General features: G+C 44.2%; 1 protein-coding gene across 1 annotated transcript; it reads right to left on the bottom strand.

Moving 5' to 3' along the window:
- Window positions 1-138: 138 nt before the first annotated feature.
- On the bottom strand, window positions 139-9,089 carry LOC124702576. The gene is given in 8 exon segments (XM_047234728.1): window positions 139-1,140; window positions 1,922-2,607; window positions 2,698-3,036; window positions 3,128-3,302; window positions 3,946-4,096; window positions 4,179-4,420; window positions 4,506-6,519; window positions 6,521-9,089. Coding segments are annotated over 8 exon segments (6,780 nt in total). The 5' UTR covers window positions 9,007-9,089; the 3' UTR covers window positions 139-453.
- Between the last annotated feature and the right edge of the window lie 13,487 nt (window positions 9,090-22,576).

Below are 22,576 nucleotides of genomic sequence, written 5' to 3'. Positions count from 1 at the left end.
ACATAAGATTCTTACACCAGATATCATGGAAACAGGAATTGGAACATCATATTTTGATGCAGTTTCAAATGAACGATGAAGTGCATGATCTCACAAAATAGCTCAACTTTGGACGACGAACACATTCCACAAGGCATGTTTGCATGCTCATTATGGGCACCTCATAAGATGCCCTATGAGTCATCAGGCAACAAGTATGTATTGATTGTAATAACAATTCAGATAGCACACAGTCAACATACACGACACAGGCTGCAAAATTTGATGGAATATTGCTTTAAAGAGTTTGAACACTGCAACCACACTAACTTTTTCTTTCTCTATGCACGGAAATGAAACAAAAATGAACAATGCGGACAGTCTATAATCACCAGATAAACAATGGATTGACACATCAAAATATGTTCCGCATACACAGAAATTTGAGCTGTTCCTGCCAAAAGCATATCTGCCCTAGCCTGATGGGGCTGGGCCACTTGTTGATGACGATTTGGCGACATAGATCTGCTTCATCCTACCAGTGCCATATTTCTTGTCAGAACCGGAGTTTTGACTCCTTCCCGGATATCCTGACCGACGTTGCCATTCATTCAGAGGTCCAGTCTTCTGGGTAACTCGGGCCCGTTGATCCTGATTATTAACTGGATGTTTGTACTGTTGATCTGGTGATGACGAAGACTGGTGTGGCTTGGAGGGCATGTTGGCAACCTGACCAGAGTTGGGATTGCTAGTCACCCCTGTAGCATTCCCAGGGTTGATATTTGGTGCGTTGGTCCTAACCATAACTTTGGCACTGTTTGGGACTTCATTGCTGATCATGCCTGTCCGGACCAATGAAGACTGAACAGTTTTAGCATCTGAACTGCTGGAGGCTGGCTGTTTAACAAGACCTAACTCATCAGAGAACTGAGAGGCCGCTGTACTTGCGAAGCTCTTGTTGCTATCTGATGGCATGACAGATGTTGAGGGCTCCTGGAACCGGTCATTTGTACTTGACTTGTCGCTTGGCATGTTATGAACATACTGTGGTGCCGCTGTACCCTCTATTGGATGTTGCAGTTGCACTGATAATGGGACTGAGTGTAGAGGCTGTACAGGCATATGTGGCCAACAAGGTTGCATCTGTATGTCCCCTGATGACTGGAATGATAGTGAGGTGAGTTAATTACAGCACAAACGAAGGAAATGCTGTGGCATAAAAAAAACAGAGAGAATAAAGTTTCTAACCAGGTTATCTACTCCCTCCGTCTATAAATAGATGTCTGAGGTTTATCTAAATTTGATTGTATCTACACACTAAATACCATCTAGATACATGCAGATTTAGACAAAACTCAGACGTTTATTTATGGACAGAGGTAGTAATAAATAACGAGAATCAAGATTCATTTCGGTTTAATGCACAATGCTTCTTTGAAATCGGCGAGCTATGCACATAAACTAAAACTGCCAAATGTAAGCTATAGTAAATGCTGACACGAAGTGCCTTCAACTGATTCATCAAATAGAGATTATCCTTTAGGATCCTATACAACAACAAAATTCACCCTTCTGATAACCAAAAGATTGTATCTACACACTAAATAGCATCTAAATACATGCAGATTTAGACAAAACTCAGACGTTTATTTATGGACAGAGGTAGTAATAAATAACGAGAATCAAGATTCATTTCAGTTTAATGCACAATGCTTCTTTGAAATCGGCGAGCTATGCACATAAACTAAAACTGCCAAATGTAAGCTATAGTAAATGCTGACACGAAGTGCCTTCAACTGATTCATCAAATAGAGATTATCCTTTAGGATCCTATACAACAAAAAAATTCACCCTTCTGATAACCAAATGTATATCCAAACATATACGCATGAAGCATAAACCAATTCAATCTCTATACATGCAATCTAGAACTATTGCATACCTGGAATGGAGACATGTCAAACATTGTTAATGGGGATGGGATTTGCATGATAGAAGTTGGGCGTAGATGCTGCACTTGAGTAGGAACGCCATGTGAGGCTACTTGACCAGGTAGCATATTTTGGTTGCTTGGATCACTCTGGCTAATGCTAACAGAAGGTCCCTGGTTTTGCTTCCAATCAGGCTGCTTGTCACCAGGGATATAAGTGGCTCCCATAAATCCAAGCCCCATTTGACCAAATTGCCCAACTGGGGCAAAGTGGTTGTAGACCACCATATGTGGAGGACCTTGCACACCCGGTATTCCTCCAGGGCTAATGAAAGGACCAGCAAAGCCAGTAGGGGGGCGATAAAATGAATCCACCACAGAGTGGCATTGTGGCCAAGCACCCAATGGTGCTGAAGGCAAAGCGTTGCTTCTTTGAGGCTGTTGACCCTGAGCGCCAGCAGATTCATCACTTGGTCCAAAAGTAAAAGGATGTGCTCCTAACATGGTGTTCATCTCAAAGCAAGAAAAATGGGACGGTTGTGCACCAGGAAACTGAGAAAGCATTGGCCCCGATGCCTGTGGACTGGGTAAAGGAGGCCACAGGGACATTGACGGAGTGTCAACTGACAAGTCTGCTGGAAGAGCAACCGTCAGTGGTTCCTCTCTAGATGATTGACCACGTTGAACTGTTACTGCCCCTGCTTCAGTTTGATTAAGCTCTATAAATACAGCTACCTTCTAAAAAAGGTAATTTTAAAGCCAAATAATTAACAACCTAAAGATCATACCTCCTGCTGTTAGCCCAGTGAGATCCTGACTGCTAAAGCTTTTGTTGCCTGGAGTAGAAGCTGCAGTTGCATCAGCGGTGGATGAAACTGCCTCATCAGTACAAATAGCTGCAACAGCGACGGCAGAAGCAGCTGCTTCAGCCTCAGCTTCAACCTCCTCTGAACTTGGACCTGGTTCTTTAGTTGTAGCCTTCTCCTTATCGAACAAAACAGTAGCACCATTGTCATCACCAGGCCTTCGGTCAATCTTCATATCAGGCCTAGATGAACCTGGAGCACCAAGCCCAGTTGAAATTGTCCGGGTGATCGGAGCCAGTACAGTTGGCGAGGTAACTGCACCTGGGCATTGTTATTATTTCACTGTCAATCAAGCAACTAAAAGCATTGTACAATGCTAATGATGTGTACAATACAAACATGATGTGCTTACCAAACTGAATCTTCTCCCCAGCCAGAAGAGAGTTAACAGGGCTAGCAGATGATGTGTACGCATTTTCTGTGGTTATTGCGGGAGATAAAGCATTGTCGGACTCCAAAGGACCTGCTCGTTCAAACTTTGCTGGTTCCATAGCTTCTTCGAGTTGAGTTTGAGTTAATGACATAACCTATCGTGGGCACAAGTTGTCAAAAGATAAACAAGCACATAATTATAGGACATCTATAGTTAAGAGACAACCAGTCTTTAAAAGCAAGGCAATAGCTGTCTGAAAATTAAGAAGCATAATGTGAAACGACAATATGTTGAGATAATCGATTCTCCCACCTTTGGATTGTTAGACCACTAAACAAAGAGAACCCTCTATAAGGAATTATCAATCAAGCAAGAAAATACAAGAATACTTCTATCTTGCCCCTAGCCCTAGGTGAGAGCCCTTATCCTACCTCTCCCTAAAACCATAGTACAAAACACAAAAACAAAAAGGAAACAGAGTATTCAACAGTAAGTTTAGTGCAAGCCTTCAATACAAAGCATAAAGGGATAAAACCAGCGAATAATTTGACTGGATTTCCTATTAGAAGTTAGAACTGCCATAAAGAAGTAGTAAATAAAAGTTGCCAAATTAAGATAGCAGAGATAATTTTCTCCAGCATTAGATTCAAAATAATAAATGCACTATTTACACAGAAAACATAAGTAGCATAGGACTATCCACATAAGCTTTGCACATGGAAGAGAAGTCAGCAGGCACACAATAATAACGGGTTCCCAAAGGCAAACAAAAAAGGAACCTTAAGAAAGCAATCTACCTGCTGGTTTGTCTGTGAACTATCCCAGGTACCCATGTTAAATGGAGTGCCAATGGATGACGCTTTATTATTGTTTTCGGATAAGCCTGCCACGAGCTTTGCTGCAGCACTAGAAGTGATCAAGTTGGAGGTTGCCTGACCTTGGATAGGCCTGCAAAAGTATTATTAAACAAAGTCCCAAAGGAGAATCCTAACTAAATAGCATAAACATAACTAGAAACAGTGATACATACTTCTTGCCGTAGCAGTTCGTATGAGATCCTGTGTTGGCTGAAGGTGGCACTATGGGTGTCACTGAAGCAGTTTCACCAATGAGTGGAGTTGATGGTTCAATTTGGTCAATTCTTCTTTCAACTGCAGGGACAGAATTCGTAACTTTCTTTGCAGATGCTCCGCCCAAGGAAACTGTTCCCTTATTATTGAAACTTGAACTGCCAGAACTGTGTAGGGAGATCTGATGCTGTTTGCGGGGAGCCTGGTTCAACAAATGACAAAGCATTAATTTAGGGGAAAAGGTAGGAAGGCACAATTTAATCATTTAAGAGATAAAAATGGGGCACCTTTGCCATCCTCATTTTGGATCTATTTTCTTTCTCCCTCTGTTCTCTTCTGACACTCATGATCTGCTTCTTGGACCTTACTTCAATAAAACCATCTGCGTCAACAGGCACTTCAATGCCTTGCTGCTTAACAACACGTACAACTCCTGCCAGCAACGAGGTATTAGCATCTCCTTCAGGGATAGTACCCGCTCTAGATTTCTTGTTCCCATAATGAGATCTCTCATAAGATGGAGCCTTCTGCGCAACTCTCTCTGTTTTACTGTAATAATCAGCAGACGTAGATGAAGGACCTGCTCCACTAATATCACTTGCTTCATTAGACCTAAATGACCTATCGCCTTCCTTTCTGTTCAGATTTCTCACCGAGATCTCCCTTGCTGATCCATCAGGAAATGGCTTCTCATTCTGCTCATCATGGCTAAATGACTCGGAAGCTTGGGTTGGGTTCTTCTCGACATTTTCCCGCACTCTAAATTCAGTTCTTCTTATATTCTTACGAGACCTTCTCTGGAATCCCCTGGAATCTTTATGAGAAGGTTCAACAACTGAACCTGTTGATCCCATAATAGATTCTTTGACAGCATAACCATATCTCCTCCCTCTTCCACCAGATACAGCACCTGGAGCCTTTGGGCCATTCAAGACATTGCCATATGGGCCAAATTGAGAAGATTCTCTGTTGTTTTTGTGATTCCTCTTCAGAGAGAGATCATGGTTCCTCTGAGATTCACCTTTTGAAACTCCAGAATTTGCATTTTCCCCAATTGAAGTACTGTCAAGCCGGCTGTGAAATCCATTTACATCAGCCATCTGGTTATTTGCAGGTGCATTGTGATGAAAATTTATATGATCCATCCCAAGCTCGGCTGAAGGTAAAACTGATTTATCAATAAAGCTAGAAGAGACTGGCTCGCTTGGAACATTATGATTTGCATCTCGATTCATCTCATTAGGGAGATAACCTGAACCATTCGGTTTTGATGTATGTGGATTTGGTGCGGGGGGATGAACAGAGGGCACCACCTGAGAATGCGGCTGAACATTCTGAGGCGCAGGGCGGATATGCCTCAACTGACCAAACTGGAATAAAGGAGCTGATGAAGGCAGCATTTGAGCCAGGGTTGGGTTGATCTGGTTGTGGAGATGGATTGGCATCTGTATGGAACCAATCTGAATGTTGGCTTGAACCGGAGTGGGTATTAGAGATGGCCCAGAAAACAAACCGAACTGCAGACTAACAGGAACATCATTCCGATCAATTACTGTTGAAGCTGATGACTCAGTAGTGTGGGTGAAAGATGCCTGAGGTAACTTGGAGCTTGACGCGGCTGTGCCACCTGATGGATCAACACTAGATTCACCTGTCAAGGCATTTGTTTGATCAAGATCCAAGTCTTGCAGTCTCTTCTCTGCTTCCGTAACAAGGTTACGAGGATCATCTGAACCACTACAGAACTCTTGCTCCATGACACCTGAGTGTACACCAACTTCCCGTTCAGTGCTCTTCACAGGAGTTAATTCAAGCTCACTATTCAGCGGAATTTCAACCTGTACACCCTCATCAAATCCAAGTATAACCGGTTCCATTTCTACAGGTGTATTCTGCCCATCTGCAAACCCATCATCCAAGTCAAGATGCCTGTCTGCAAACTCATGATCCAAGTCAAGATTATCATCATCACCGTCATTGATTTCATCTTCCTGGTAGATGTTGCCTTCCTCGTCATATTCATCCTGTTTTTGCTTGGCTTCATTGTGTTCACTTGGCCATTCATCATCCTCCATGTGAGACGCTGTGCTTGAGGTGGCGATTCTGCTTACGTTTGCCGCATCTAGAGTTGAAGCTGCAAGGTCATTGTCAGATACCACAGTTCGATCACCATCAGCAGAAGTTGGCAGTGCAGGTGAATCACCAGAAACATCCATCTCATCATGTGAGACATGTGGTGGTGAGGTAGGAGGGCTTGAAACTGAAAGAGAAGATTGTGAGCCCAAAATAGGGCTGGCCCTGTTCATTGACAACAAGGTCTCCAGCTGGTGTCCCGTGCTGGAGGGATGCCTCTTGGTATGCACTACTGGAACTCTCTCTCATTCCACCATCAATGAAAGATGAATTGGCGCGATGAGTGGAAGTGCCAATTGCACTTCTGTGCATTGAAGTCACAGCAGGTGGTGGTGGGGGTACACGTGGTTGCCGCATAGAGTAGCGGGATCTTGTAAAAGATGAGAAGTCATTAGCCTCAGAGTTCTGAAACATCCCATCTCCTTGCTGAGCAGTGGGGATTCCATAGGAACCACTAGGCAGCCATGCCGCATCTCCAAACCTGTCGCTGTTAAAAAAATCGCTTTCAAATTCAGACCGCTTGTCAAAACGGTCAACCTCCCTTGGTGCATCCCACCTTGGAACTCTTCCTTGACGGTAATCTTCCAGTGCCCATGGTGAATCAGTTGTTTGGCCTCTCGAAGATGGCCCGGCTGACAATGCCCCAAATCCATCATAAGAATCTTTCTTAGGGAAACTTGCCCTTTTTGTACCCAAAGTGTCATGCCGTGGACCATAATGCAGATTTTCCTGGCCTTCAAATGCAGCCTCTGCACTGTGATACACATGTTCTCTATCAACAAAGCATGAGCGTTCATCTCCCAAAGTGTGCAGCGCCCTTGGAACTGTATCACTGTACTTGTTGACACTGGAAGACTCCAAAGCTGCGGAGGTAGTGATGTGCTCCCCCATTCTGTCAATATCAAGTCTTTCACCAGCATTGGCATACTGTGCCACATCTCTGTCTTTCAAGGCTCCAAGTGCTAGTTCATCATTGGCAGCTGAAAGAAGATTTCCACCTCTCATGTTTGGTTCAGCTCGTCGTCTAGCGATCTTTGCCTCCAACTCTAGGAGCTTTTGACGTGCTGCTTCTCTACGCCGCTCCTCCTCCATAGCAACCCTCATCTTCTCCTCCTCCCTAGCAATCCTCTGCTCCTCAACTCTTCTGGCAGCTTCCAGCGTCTCTTGCTCAGCTTGCCAAGCAGCCCGTCTGGCCTCTTCTTCCACCAAGCGCCGCCTCTCCTCCTCCTCTCTTATGAGCCTCTCCCTCTCCTCATCTTGTTTGCGAGCAACTTCTCTAACTCTGGTCTGTTCTTCCACTACCCGCTGTCTCTCTTGCTCTTGTATCCTCAAGATCCTATCGAGCTCTGCCTCAAATGACTCCCTTGCTGGATCATGGAAATCTGATGGTTTGGTCGCTTCTTTTTTCTTCTTTATTGAGCTCAAATTAACGGCAGAAATGCTATCAAAGCTGAGATCCTCAACTAAAGGCTTGACAGAGCTTCCAACGAGCCACTTATCCCTGCCAAATTTAGTTCCGGGGTCATTAATTGGAGGACCCTTGTTACCAAGATATGGCTGCACCTTCGAAACAGCATTATTATGGAAAGAATTCCCTCTGTACCAGTTATTGGAATTATCGATGTGGCGTTCACCCGCAGTCACTCCAACGTGTGCAGCTCCATGCAGTTCTGTCCCGTTCTGTCCGTAGGCTCGGACAGCTGGCTCCCTATTAGAACTCCGCAAATCCTTGGAGGCACCACCGGTAACGCTTTCTCTGTCTCTACTGTGGTTGGGCAGAGGGGATCGCCACGGACCGTCTTGCCCACCACCCTCTTTCGCGGCAGCAATGGAAACTCTCCCAAAGGAGTCGGGCTCCCTCATATAAAGTTCCCGCCCCGGAGCCATGGGTTCACTCCTACCAAATCCACTCTCCCTACTGTCGCGTTCCGGGAGACTCAGCCCTGTATCACGCTCATCATCAGCCCAATCAGAATTATACCTAAGCCGCACCAGCGGAAGCGGCCCCAAATCATGCTTTCGCGCCTTCTCCACCGAAGCATGGGCACCAGCACCAGCAGAAGCCAAGGGGTCAGCGCCGCGCGAGGGCGTCACCTGAGGCCGCATACCGAGGGGCATCGGCCGTGCCTCTGGCGTGGCGGCCCGAGCCCCATCGCCGTCCTTGTGGCGCTGCTGCACGGGCGGCGGAGGCGGTGGCGCCACAGCTGCTTTCAGAGAAGGGAAGTCCTCCCCCCGCAAGACGGCGGCTTTGTCCTGAAACCCGTACGAGGGGGGCCGGGCGACGCCACTTGGGAGCGGCGCCGAGCCGAGCGGCTTCTCGGATGCTGGAGCGGGCTTCGTCCAGCCGGCCACGGCCCCGCCAGATCGGGCCGGGGCCGAGGCGGCCCCGCCGGCTGAGGTGGCGGTGGCGCCATCGAAGCGCTCGTGCTCCTTGCGGAGGGAGGGGAGGTTCAGCGGCGGCGGCACGGAGAGCTTGGGCTGCTGCGGCTTGGCGACGGAGGAGGCGCCGCGGCCGCGGGAGAGCACCACCATGCCCCCGCCGGCGGCGGCAGAGGGGGCGGCGGGGCGGGAGGAGCGGCCGCCATGGTGGGATTGGGTGGACTGGCCGTAGGATCGGTTGAGGTTAACGGATACGAACTTGCCGGGGTGCGACATCGGCTGCGGCGGCCGCGGGGCGCATGAAACCCTAGCCGCAGCCGGATGCACGGGTGGGCGCGCGGAGGTGGACGCGCCCGCGTAGGCTCACCGCAGGGTTGCCCTTGATAGGAGGGCTGGGTGGGGAGGGAGGTGGTGGTGGTGGCTCACCGCCGAGGAGGAGGAGGCGACGGCGGTGGTGTGGTGTGATGGGATTTGGGGACGGAGGGGTTGGTGTCAGGTCCGTCCGAAAGAGAAAGAGGGAGAGGAAGGGTGCGGGGAGGGAGAGAGATGCGGCACGAATCTTGAGGCTGATGGACGCCAGCCAAGTCGGTCACTCTTCTCTACTAGAGTCGGCAACACAAGCCTCCGGGCACTGCAGACCGTACGATGTTTTTTGTTTGCGAATCAGACCGTAGGATGCAACCGACATGTGACCTGCGTGTGAACGCTTTCATTCGCACTCGTGTAATTTTAGGAGTCAATAAATTATAATTCCTCTACAGATTAAAAATACATAAAAAATAGCAACACCAATAGGAGAGTCAAAAGATTGGAACATGCTGATTCCAAGATCAGGGTTGTCTCGGAGTGCAAGAAGAAGTATGGCCGCCAAGACATAGAGGCTACCTTGTGTTCACATTGGGAGTTTTCTTGGGAGGTGTGATGGTAGCGAGGGCATTTGCTACCCGCCGAGGTCATGAGACTCATAAACCCTCCATCGGGTCTAGGATAGTGTCATGGTGATTCCGCAACATCATTCCGCAAAGATGGCTTAAGAGGATGAATGTGTGATACTGGATGCATGGAGATCCAGGAACGGGTTCGAAATATGTCGTACCCAGGTTCGGAACCCCGAGGTAGAGGTAACAGTAGAGGTAACATCTTACTTCTGCTTGTTTGGTCTCGATTATGTGTTTAGGCTACAAGGGATTGTGTGTGTCCCTAGATGATTACCTTAGATAGGGTGACACAATCAGACAAAAATAATTACGCAGTAGGGTGTTACTGCTTTTGATTACGTCGGTAACCAGTGACTTTAATGCTTAGTGGTTGTCGACTTGTAACGTCTGCACTAAATGCTGGTAACGCTAGTGTTGATGGCCACACGCACCTGCAACATCTTCATGAGCTGGCTATGTTGGGCCACGCAGCAAAAAACAAAAAAAGGTCATACGCAGTACTTCCAAGATCTAGCTGAGGTAGAAGGCCAAAAGGACTACCACTAGCCACGTAGGTGCAGAATCTTGATAAAGCGTGTTAGGGCAGTAAAGTCTCCAATCCAATCACACGATCATCCATTTAATAGTTGATTGTGCATTTTATATCAGTAATGTTTGATCATATTGCTCAAGTTTATTATGTTATTTGCATTGAGATTGCATTATTTAACTGTGTTAAGATGATTTATGGGATTTTCCTCCAAAGTCCTAATGTATTTGACTTTGCAAGACACAAAAACCTTCTCGTATTTTTTAACTTTCAATAAGCTGCGGAACTAAAAAAGGAGCTAGGTAAAAGATTCCGGTTAGAAAATTTCCATATAAATCTAATGAGCTAAAGTAGAACCAATGGCCTAGTGAGCTGTAAATGGTAAGCCCAACAAGTTAGGTCGCGCCAGCTAGTGGATCTGGAGCCTCGAGCCTCGGGTATTGTTGATTCCACCACCATTGGCTTTTTTTGCCAAGAAACCTACTATAAATACCTTTGGGAAATCTTTCTCGTGAGGGAAGGCGGTGCTACGAGGCAGAGAAGAATAGAGGATGCGTAGAGTACCGCCAGAGGAGAACTCAAGGGGGAACTGTTGTCCCAATCATCGCTAGGCACATCGTCTCCACGGCCATTGCCTCCTTGGTGTAGGGAGGACTGTCTCCATCACCATCATCAACATCGGCACCATCTTCATTGTAATGATTGACTTCATCCCCCTCACAATTTGTGTAGAATAAAACCCTAGAACATCTTTGTGCTGTTTTATGCATGCTTGTACTTGGCTTATTGAGATTGTTTTGTGGTGAAGTTATATTTCCAGATTGTGTTGTAATCCATGTGCCACTGATCACGTCCATGGTTTAACGTTGCAAGTACTTTTCCATGTTCCTAAGTTATTTCACCTATATGGGCTCATAGGGTTGCACCTTATAGTGAGGAAGAGAGTACATATGTTTGGATCTAACACTAACCATGTCCAATTCTTAGACTTGCAATATGGGTTCTTGATCGGGGACCTTAAAACTTATTGCGGTGGTTGGACTTATGTCCTAATAACTCCATATGTTGCCTTGAGATCAGTCACTAGTGGTGTATTTGCATATGTACATGGATGCACCTATCTTAGTGTAACATCCCAGGTTTTCAGGCGATTGCGGGGTATAATTTAGAAGGGGTGTTCATTGCATCGCAAAACAGGGAAATTTTTCGCGCCTAATGCATATAAACCTAGGGAGATCAGAGTATCTCTCTCGTTGCAATCAGGGTTTAGTTGTTCCGAGAGTGCGATAAATTTCGACGTGACCTCTCTAAAACTAGGGTTTTGAGGGGGAAAGAAAATTTGATATGATATTCAAATTTGAGTTTGAATCCTAAATCATTACATTAATATTCAATTCATTACATCGATTGGAATTCAAATAAACAATTTGAATTCAAATAAGAATATAAAATAATGAGCCTATTCGAATTCAAATAAACATCAAGAAAGAATATTAAATCATTAGCTCAATAGAGAAAACTTGAGCTTTATTGATATTCACGCATAGATACATTGTCTTTACAATATTCAAGATATATTACAATAATAACTCAATAAATAAATAGAAAATTACAAGTTTGTCAACCAACAAAATATAAACCTAGCCTAAATCCTAATTAAGGTCTTCATGATCTTGATCTGCTTGTCCTTGATCACATGCAACACAAACAACAAATAGATAGGAAAATAAAAAAGAGTGGCAATGCCACTTGTCGGTCAAGAAGAAAACCCCCACTAGAGTTAATACCAACCAACCGAGCTGATCCTTGGGACTTAGGAACCAAAGTGTGACAAGCAGCTAGCTCACAAGGTTGAGCTCAAGTTCCAAACCAATTACAAACCAAGATTTCATAGAGCTTAGTCAGAGGGTGAGTCACAGAGTAATGTGTCGACCAAGACACACTTGGTCAAGGCTAGAAATAGTAATTCACATCACACCTCCTCCATCCATCGACACAATCACACACCAACCATCAAAACTACCAAGAACAACATTAGTTCTTAGTTGTTCATCCACCAAGAACCACCAGCAACATGGAGCCCTAAGACAAGATCAAGTAAGCAGTGGAGCTATGAGGAGAAGGGAAAAACCAGTAGCAGCACCAAAACATCAACCACAACAACACTTATAATCTAGGAGCTGGGGTGAGGTATATCAAATACCAGGAGCTGATCCAATGGATCAAATATTTATCTCAACATCATATCCAAAAGGAATCCATGGCATTATAGCTCAAGAAATAAAGTGGATCATCAGTTGGCTAGGAGCAGTTAACTTGGCACCCAACCTAGCTAGTTTATCAAGATATACTTGATCATTTGGTCAAGAATGAGTGCTAGTAGATAATAACCACAAGAAACCAACATGAACTAGTACCAAATCCCCAAAAGCTAGGAGAACACCTAAGCTAAATCCATTCCAGATCCATCAGAAATTATTGTATCTCCATATTAAAATCACAATGGTAATCAAGATATGACCACCTACTATGAAACACATCCATCCAATAAAATCCCCCATCAACCTTGAAAGACAGTGAAGAGCAACTAGGCAGCAGCTATGCTACTACTAAGGTCACTTCATTCAAAGCAAATAAACAGCAAATCCACCAATCAAATCATCATTACCCACAAGTTTAGATCTACGCACAATTTCCAATAAAGCATTGGCCATCAAGAGCTAAGGAATTACCAACTAACTCAAGTAAATACACTTAAACATCAAGGAAACTTACTTGAATCAACAATAGTAGGGACATGATGAGCAGAGCATATTCCAACGGTGGTCAGTGAGCATGGGATAATACACAACCACATGAATCCATGGTCTTTGATGAGCACCATAAACATCACAGATAATAACACAATAGGGCAACCTAGCAGACCATGACAAGATGTCATAACAATCAAAGCTAATAGCAGTAAACAACATCAACCAATGATCATCAGTTAAGCCATAGGAATATTAATAGCAACAGGAATCCCAATCAATTGGCAGAGAACAACACAGCCAGCTACCCATGAACACCACTAGCTAGGAATTGCAGTCATATGTCCAAGATGAGAACCAAACTAGCAATCGATAGTGCTACCAGAAAAGAGTAGGCGGAGAGGATGAGGAACCAACCCTAGGGCAGTAGAGGCCGACGTCACACGACATAGGTGGCTCACGGTGGCGCCACCTGCACCGAGACGCAACCTAGAGTGCCTTGATGCGCACACCACCACCATCAAACCAACAGGGAGCATCACATCAACGGCGACGCGCACCACTGCTGAAACCCTAGCCACGTATAAGGTTGTGCGCAAGCTGCCGAGGAAGCGCTCATCAAATCAATTCAGATAGGATGTGATACGTTGCAAATGTATCTATAATTTTTGATGCTCCATACTTGTTTTACACCAATTTATATATGTTTTATTTACACTTCGTTGCACTTTTATACATTTTCCGGCACTAACCTATTGACAAGATGCCACAGTGTTAGTTCCATGTTTTCTGTTGTTTTGTATTTCAGAAAAGTTGTATAGGAAATATTCTCGGAATTGGACGAAACAAAACCCGAAGTTCTTATTTTACCGTAACAAAGACGGAGTCTAGAGGAGTGACGAAGAGGCGCCACAGGGCGGCCACACAAGGCCTTGGCGCGGCCTGGTCCCTAGCCGCGCCATGGGATGGTGTGGGCCCCCGTGCATCCACCGACCTCGCCCTTCCGCCTATTTATTCGCGATCTCGGGAAAAACCTAAATACCGGAGCCTCCATCCACGAAAAGTTCCATCGTGGCCGCCATCGCCGACCCTAGCTCGGGAGGGTTCTGAAGCTCTTCCCGGCACCCTGCCAGAGGGGGAGATCATCACCGGAGGCCTCTCCATCGCCATGCCCGCCTCCGAAGTGATGCGTGAGTAGTTCATCCCTGGACTACGGGTCCATAGTACTAGCTAGATGGTTGTCTTGTCCAATTTATGCCTCATGTTTAGATCTTGTGAGTTATCATGATCAAGATCATCTTTATGTAATGCTACATGTTTTATTTGCTAGGATCCGATGAATATTGAATACTATGTTGAGATCGATTATATACTTGCCATATGTTATTCATGATCTTGCATGCTCTCTCTTGCTAGTAGATGCTTTGGCCAAGTAAATGCTTGTAACTCCAAGAGGGAGTATTTATGCTCGATAGTGGGTTCATGCCTCTAGTTTTCTGGAAGAGTGACAATAACTTCTAAGATTGTAGATGTGATGTTACTACTAGAGAGAAAACAACAATGCTTTATCTAAGGATAATTCTATTGTTTACTTTACACACATTGCTTAATGCGGTAATCTATTGCTTGTAACTTAATACTGGAAGGGGTTCAGATGATAACCGGAAGGTGGATTATTAGTCATAGACGCAGTTGGATTACGGTCTATGTATTATATTGTAATGCCCGAATGAATCTCATAGTAATCATCTTGTCATGTATGGTCTTTATTCTGTCAATTGCACATCTGTAATGTATTCATCCAGCATGTTATTTATCTTTTTGGAGAGACACCTCTAGTGAATTGTGGACCCCGGTCATTTCTTTTACACTGCAAATACTTGTTCTTGTTATTGCCAACTCCCACGACAACAACTCTTTTATTGTTCTCTTTAATTCCACTGCAAGCAAACATCTCTTTCCACACTATACATTTAATCCTTTGTGTTCAGCAAAACCGGTGAGATTGACAGCCTCACTGTAAGTTGGGCCAAAGTATTTTGGTTGTGTTGTGTTCCGGTTCCACGTTGTTGCTGACGCCGGTAGTGCGCCTTGCCACAAGTCAGCTAGCAACACCTTCAGAAGTCACGCCTTTTGATACGTCTCAAACGTATCTATAATTTCTTATGTTCCATGCTAGTTTTATGACAATACTCACATATTTTATACACACTTTAGATCATTTATACGCATTTTCCGGCACTAACCTATTAACGAGATGCCGAAGCGCCAGTTCCTATTTTGTGCTGTTTTTGGTTTCAGAAATCCTACACAGGAAATATTCTCGGAATTGGACGAAACGAACGCCCAGGGTCTTATTTTTCCACGGAGCTTCCAGAAGACTGAAGAGGATACGAAGTGGGGCCACGAGGCGCCCTAACCATAGGGCGGCGCAGCCAAGGAGGGGCCCGCGCCGCCCTATGGTGTGGGGCCCCCGTGCCTCCTCCGACTCTGCCCTTCCGCCTACTTAAACTCTCCGTCGCGAAAACCCTATTACCGAGAGCCACGATACGGAAAAAGTTCCGCAGACGCCGCCGCCGCCAATCCGATCTCGGGGGATTCAGGAGATCGCCTCCGGCACCCTGCCGGAGAGGGGAATCATCACCCGGAGGGCTCTACATCACCATGATCGCCTTCGGACTGATGTGTGAGTAGTTCATCCTTGGACTATGGGTCCATAACAGTAGCTAGATGGTTGTCTTCTCCTCATTGTGCTATCATGTTAGATCTTGTGAGCTGCCTATCATGATCAAGATCATGTATTTGTAATGCTACATGTTGTGTTTGTTGGGATCCGATGAATATTGAATACTATGTCAAGTTGATTATTGATCTATCATATATGTGTTGTTTATGATCTTGCATGCTCTTCGTTGCTAGTAGAGGCTCTGGCCAAGTTGATACTTGTGACTCCAAGAGGGAGTATTTATGCTCGATAGTCGGTTCATGCCTCCATTGAATCTGGGACAGTGACAAAAAGTTCTAAGGTTGTGGATGTGCTGTTGCCACTAGGGATAAAACATCAATGCTTTGTCTAAGGATATTTGTGTTGATTACATTACGCACCATACTTAATGCAATTGTCTCGTTGTTTGCAACTTAATACCGGAAGGGGTGCGGATGCTAACCCGAAGGTGGACTTTTTAGGCATAGATGCATGTCGGATAGCGGTCTATGTACTTTGTCGTAATGCCCTAAGTAAATCTCATATTAGTCATCATGATATGTATGTGCATTGTTATGCCCTCTCTATTTGTCAATTGCCCAATCGTGGTGACCCGGCATACCACCGCATGGTGTAGTATGCAAGTCCGATATAACACCAATGAAACACCGTTCCACTCGTATTATATCGCTCGAGTGGTACAACGAAACATATGCAGGTCCAAGGCATGTCTATAGAATTACAACACGGACTCTTTACAAAAGATCCACACAACCTCCTACTTTATAATGAGGTAAAACCGCAAATAACTCCGGAAGAACGACTCGTGATCTAATCTTATCACGGACTCTATTTATAGAGTATTTGACTAGTCGAAGAGGCTATGACTAGATTCTAGCTAAATAGGAGCTAGGTTTAGGAAGCTAGTTCCCTTCTACTACTTAATCTAGGTTTTCTCCATGGTAGTTGTGGTGTTTGACTCTTTCGGCAGGTTCCTGTCCCCTTTCAAGTATTTGTAGACTCCTCGGTCTTCGAGTTGCACGGTAGATCCTCCTTCGATGCCTCCAAATCTAAGCAGGGGATTTAAGAGTGGGATGAGTACGAGCGTACTCAACAAGTTCATTATAGGAAAGAGGTGTTTAATGCACTAGCTACGGCATTAGACCAGAAAGTCTAATACCAATGCAGGATTTCATAATCATTTCTTCAAAAGGTTGCTTTTATTCGTAGAACTATGTCCGTCAGCCCTTCACCGGTTTACTAGAACTTCATGGAGCTCCTTTCCGGCCGCGTTCGCAGCTTCCATATCCCGGAACGAGGAGTGACGAGTCACGATTCATTACACTCGCAGAGGTGTGTTGCTTTACCCATAAGAGATCTTAACCTTGGTGCCAACCGAGTCTATAGTTCTCGTCCACACTTCCTTTGGTGTGAGGCCCGGTATAAGGTCATAGCCAATCATATTCCTCCGCTACCTCATACACCCACCCGTTGATGCAAACTCCGACCCCGGGTCCTCGCCGGTGCTCTTATACCAATTAAGGACGGTCCCCGACCACGACAACGAGCTCGGGTCTCTACCATGAACTCCTTCGCCGGCAGCCGCAACCCATCATAGACCGCAATTACCGTGGGGACTTCATCGGGACCCCCACCCTACCACTTGTCCTCTCTTGGATCAAGGGTACCACTTGTCCTCTCTTGGATCAAGGGTCTACGGTAAAGCGCATCCGTTGATGTACAAGAGGTGGAAATACAATTGACTATTCCGTCCCACTCCGCATCTTATGGTTAACACGGGTATTACGGCACAAGAATCACTCGGCGACATTTGTTGTTTAATCCTAGATGGATATAAACCCTTGCAATGGAACCTCCACCATATCAACACAATCCATGGTTCCATTGCCCACCACATAGTCATATTCATAGTTATGAAAGTAGTGGTTTTGGTTTTTATGCAATAGTGATAACCATAGTACTTTGCAAGTAATTTGATAGAAATACTCAATTGACATGAGCAAGTGATGAACTTGCCTTTCTTGATCTGCAAGATTATGCGGACAAGGTCTTCGATACTGCAAGTAACTCCAAATTATGAAATAGCATCATCGTCCGGTAAGGACGATGTTTAAAAGATTGGCAAGGATGCAATAATGCATAAGTATGAGATGCAATCGCTCTAAGCGTGACCTAACCCCGATGACTTAGGATTAGTGAGTTGAGATAATTTGTTTAGGGTGTGTTGCACTTTTAGAGTGATTCACAAACAAGGTTCTTATTCAGGTTTTGTTGTCTTAGAATCATAAACAAGTGGTAGAATGCATAATAACAATCATACATACTAAAGGATGGTCGTTGTATAATAAGTAGAAGACATTTGTCAATTTTAAGTCATATAGTGTAGGGTTGATGATTACTTGTTATATTCTTCAAAAGAATAACTTTTGAAGAACATGTTATTTAATAAAGAACAAGTATGATAATTAGGTTTGAAGAGTTCTAGGGTTTACTATGGGTTCCAACTAGTTTCTAGGGTAAGGAATTAATGGATCACAACAGAGTTGGATTTATCAGCTACTAGGGCTTGTATGGTTTTACTTAAGTATAAGTATCTTAATCCCTTAATTATACATGGGTGCTATCAAGGTGGTTTATATTTTACTGGTATACCTGACTAGGGTTTATAGATCCTATTAAACAAGGTTAATGGCTACTCCTCATTTACTTCAAAAGAATAACTTTTGAAGAACATACTTCTTAAGTAATAAGAAGTAGATCAATTAGGGTTGAGGTGGTCTAGGTTTTACTATTGGATTAACTAAGTAAGGAATGGTTGGTTTCTAAATAGGATGGTTCATAAGTATATATCACTAGTAGGGTTTAGTGGGGTAGGATATGTAAGGGCTATCATCAATCATGGTTATTATTAGAGTTGATCAAATTGGGTTGATACTAAATAAAGGTGATTAGGGTAAATGATTTATAAACCACATGTTAGGGTTTATCATTGATGGTTCATACAATGTCTACTCAAAATCAAGACATGAAATGATCATTTCATTGGCATTTTGATTTTTACTATTTTAGGAGAATCTAAGCATGCTTGTATTTGCTAAGTATGGAGCTATGAGTAAAGGTTAAGATCATATGATTTAACCTTATAAGTTTCTAGGGTTTTAGAGTTGAAAGCAAATTAAAGTTTCATATGAAAATATGGAATGAGGGTTTAGTTCATGGTGGAATTAAGGTTTCTTATTTACTATGCAATTTTAGGATAATGTCTTGTTAAGTGAATTTGAATATAAGAAATAAGTTTTATATATGGTTTTATATTTATTTAAAGATTATTATTTAATTTTTCTTAAGATAATTGGGGTAAATATCTTTTTAGGGCTTTTGTCTTAATAATTAATAATATCAAACCTAGGAATTGGCCTTCTAAAATTTAGAGTAGACTTTATTTTATTGTGTGTTTTTTTTTAAAGTATTTGTTGTTTCTATCTTGTTTATTCGTTTATTTGTTTTTATTACTTTATTTATTCATAGAATGGTTCTAAAAAATATATAATCCAAAAGGATAAAAATGGGCAGATCTCATTTGATCCAGCCGGACCCAGCCTAATGGGCTGGCCCACTAGCGCCTGGCTTGGTCGGTCAACCCGACCCAGCCCTCCTCTCCCCTTCACTCCTTCCTCTCTTCACACCCGCACGCGAACTCCGACTCTGCTTCTCGTTCCCCTCTGCTCGCTCGATGCTGCGGCCGCCTGCTGCTGCTCCAGCCATCGCCGTCCCTGTCTGGTGCTTCCTAACGCCGCCGCTGCTCTGCCCTTCTCTCCTCTGGCTTTGGCCCCTCGCAACACCGTCTGTAGTTCTTCCCCTGGAAACCCTAGCCGACCTCCAGGAGGTACACCGGCCATCACCGGCCGATTCCGGCGTCGCCGTTCGCCGACATGGCTCCTCCATATACCCCTCCACTGAATCTCCTTCACGGTGCCGCCGCTGTTCGGCGAGGATCTGCTGAACCTCATCTTCCGGCCCCATCCTCTGCAGCGCCTCCCGCACTCAAGCGTGCACGCCCGCGTACCTGCGTGTCGCTGACGACCGCGCCGCCGCACGGCGCTGCTTGTCGCCTTCGTCACCGTCGTCGGCCAGAAGACTCCGCCATGAATTTCTCCCTTGATTGCTCGCCGCCACGAGGCTCGCATCCTCTGTCGCGTGCGGTCACATGAGACCATAGTCGGGGCACTTCTTGCTTTTACGGTGGTGTACTGGTGGGGATGTTGTTGTGGTGGTGAGACTGTGGTATGGCTGCTGCTGCGCTGATGTTGCTCGGGTGGAGATATTGCTACTGCTTCCTCAGCCACGCTTCGACCTCGACGCCGGCGGGACGGTGCCGCAGACGCAACCCCGGCGTCGCCTACCTCGCTACCTCCTGTACGGCACTGTGAGCTCAACCTCTCTTTCTCTCTTGCTCTATGACTATGAACTGGAAATCCTGTGCTTGTGTGTGCCTTGGTGCTAATTTGCGGTGCTGCGATGAATCTGCTGTCGATCGTTGTATCTCATATGGGATGATTTAATCATCCAAGCTCACATATGGTTTCGATTATCGTATCGTTGATGAAAAATGAATATGCACTACTCTTTACCCAACTATTTCAGTTATACTCTATTTATCTGTGCACAAGCCTCATCTTGAGATCTTATGATGATAAAGGGGTGCTTTGTTTCAATGTAGATATTAAGATACAAGTACTGTTGCTAGTGATGGTATCTCATTTTGGATGATCTAATCATCCAGAGATAGTTTGGCTTTTTGTGATGATAAAATAGCTCTTATCTACTGCATGTTTACTGTATTGTTAACTGAAGAAGTTCAGTTCTACTGTTGTTAAATCCCTATTGAGCTCAAATATGCTATAAAAGCAAGTTATGGTTAGTACTTGGGTTGCTTGGCAATAATATGATGTCTGGTTGGTCGGGTGGCAAATGAATGATTGGTTTGATTATGGCTCTTCTTGGAGATTACTTGGTTGGCCTCGGAGCATTTCCCTGGACCCCAAGCAAATCTCTCGAAGCTTGTTAAATGTTCATCTAATTTATGTGTTGCCGAATAATTTACTTGATGTATGCTTGTGGCTAGTATGCTGATTCAAAATGGCTTGGCTATTGGATCAAGATGCTTCATTGATCCACTGATTATTACCATGTGTTATGTAACAGATACTTTTATGTGCTAAGCAAAGTAGATACTTGATTATTCCTGGACATGATTTAGTTGTTGGCTTACTCACAGGGACCTTGCTATCCTCTCTGTATGTGGTTAGGTTATAAGCTCATGGTTCTACCGAGGATCACTAGCTCGAGCTGGGTGGTCTAGCTCCCTCTCGTCTGTCACCTCTCTTTTTCTCTCTCTATTCGAAACTGATAAGAACAGATATTGTGCTTGATTATGTGGCCCTGCCTGTGATGCAAAGACTGAGGCTAGATTTTTAGATAAGAACAGATACTAGTTGCAACTATCTAAACTCTATGATGAGCATAGCATAGCACTTCTATGCCAGATCTGAGAGAAATAACTCCTCCCAATCCTCCTAGACCAGATCTAGTTGCAGGGTGATTGGAGTTATTAAATTTGTACTTTACCCTTTATTTCCCTTGTTGAAACTATGCAGAAGTTAAGAACAGTATGCTGCAAGATCTAGCCTATGAGTTGCTACCCGTCGTACTTGGCAGCTTGATCTTCTTGATGTTGAAACGAACCTCCCCTTCTCGCCTGCCTTCTCCACTCCCTCGCTTCTTCTTCTTCCTAGTTACAGCTCGCCGATTCCAAGTGGTTGATCCGGTGTATTGTTCTAGTGGATGATGGTGTGTTCTTGCCGATATCCGATGGATAGATTGACTACCGAATGAACTCGTTGGTGCAGCGGGTGTGTAGTTGTCCTAGGGAAGCTTTTGGTACGGTGTGGTGTTGTTTATGTACCGCTGAGCAAGCACTGTGGGTTTGACAGACACATGGCTGCGTGTGGTGACTCTGCTCGCCGTTGTGTGGCCCTTTATCCGGTGCTAGAGAACAACTTCCCTTTCTTCTCCTCCTAGCACTAGCAACGTCCGAGTGATCTTATCTCACAATTTGGCTTTACTTTTGGGTACCGCCAAGTGGAAATTACTTAAGCTCGGGCTGCTACTATTACTTGACTATATTGTATGGATGCTTCTTAATTACATTAGTGGCTGGAATAACTCAAGTGGCATAATTATGTGTGCCCGTACTAAACAGTATCAAGTGTGATTCAAGATTGATTAAGCTTTGCTTAATTATCGATGGCTTATTTATATTTGGTTAGGGTCATATTGACTTTTCTATGTCAATAATGATCCATTTAAATGAATTTGTGGCTTCTAAATAGGAACTTGATTAGATTAGAGGGAAAGTAAAAATGTTGCCTTCGTTGCCATTCCAATTGATCATAACTTGTTGCACAATATCCCCGGTTGCCTATTTGATGCCTAATTTATCATTGCTGCCTCCAATGGTACTATCTAGTAGTTCCTAAATCACAAATGTTGCCGAAGATGAATAATTCCCTCTAGTCACTTTTGGGGATTAGGACTCGGTTCCTAATTTCCATTAATTGAGTTCCAATATTAAAATGCCTCATTTCATATGATGGCAACATTATAACCATAACCCAATATTTTCCTTTTTTCTTTGTTTTGTTTCTCTTATTGCGAGAAAAGAAGAATAAGAAATGTTGAGAAGATTTAGATTAGATTTAGAATTTCTTTAGTTCCATTTTGTAATCTCACATTTCTTATGTAACTTGTAATATTTCAATAAGTGTTGTAATAATACTTATGTGAATTCTTATTAGTAATGTTTGATTCTTATTTATATTTGTTGTTACTTTGTATGTTATAT

Source organism: Lolium rigidum, chromosome 3 (genome assembly GCF_022539505.1).
Source record: "Lolium rigidum isolate FL_2022 chromosome 3, APGP_CSIRO_Lrig_0.1, whole genome shotgun sequence".
NCBI classification, from domain to species: Eukaryota; Viridiplantae; Streptophyta; class Magnoliopsida; order Poales; family Poaceae; genus Lolium; species Lolium rigidum.
Note: the sequence above shows the minus strand (reverse complement) of the source record. Positions and strands in the feature narration are given on the sequence as shown.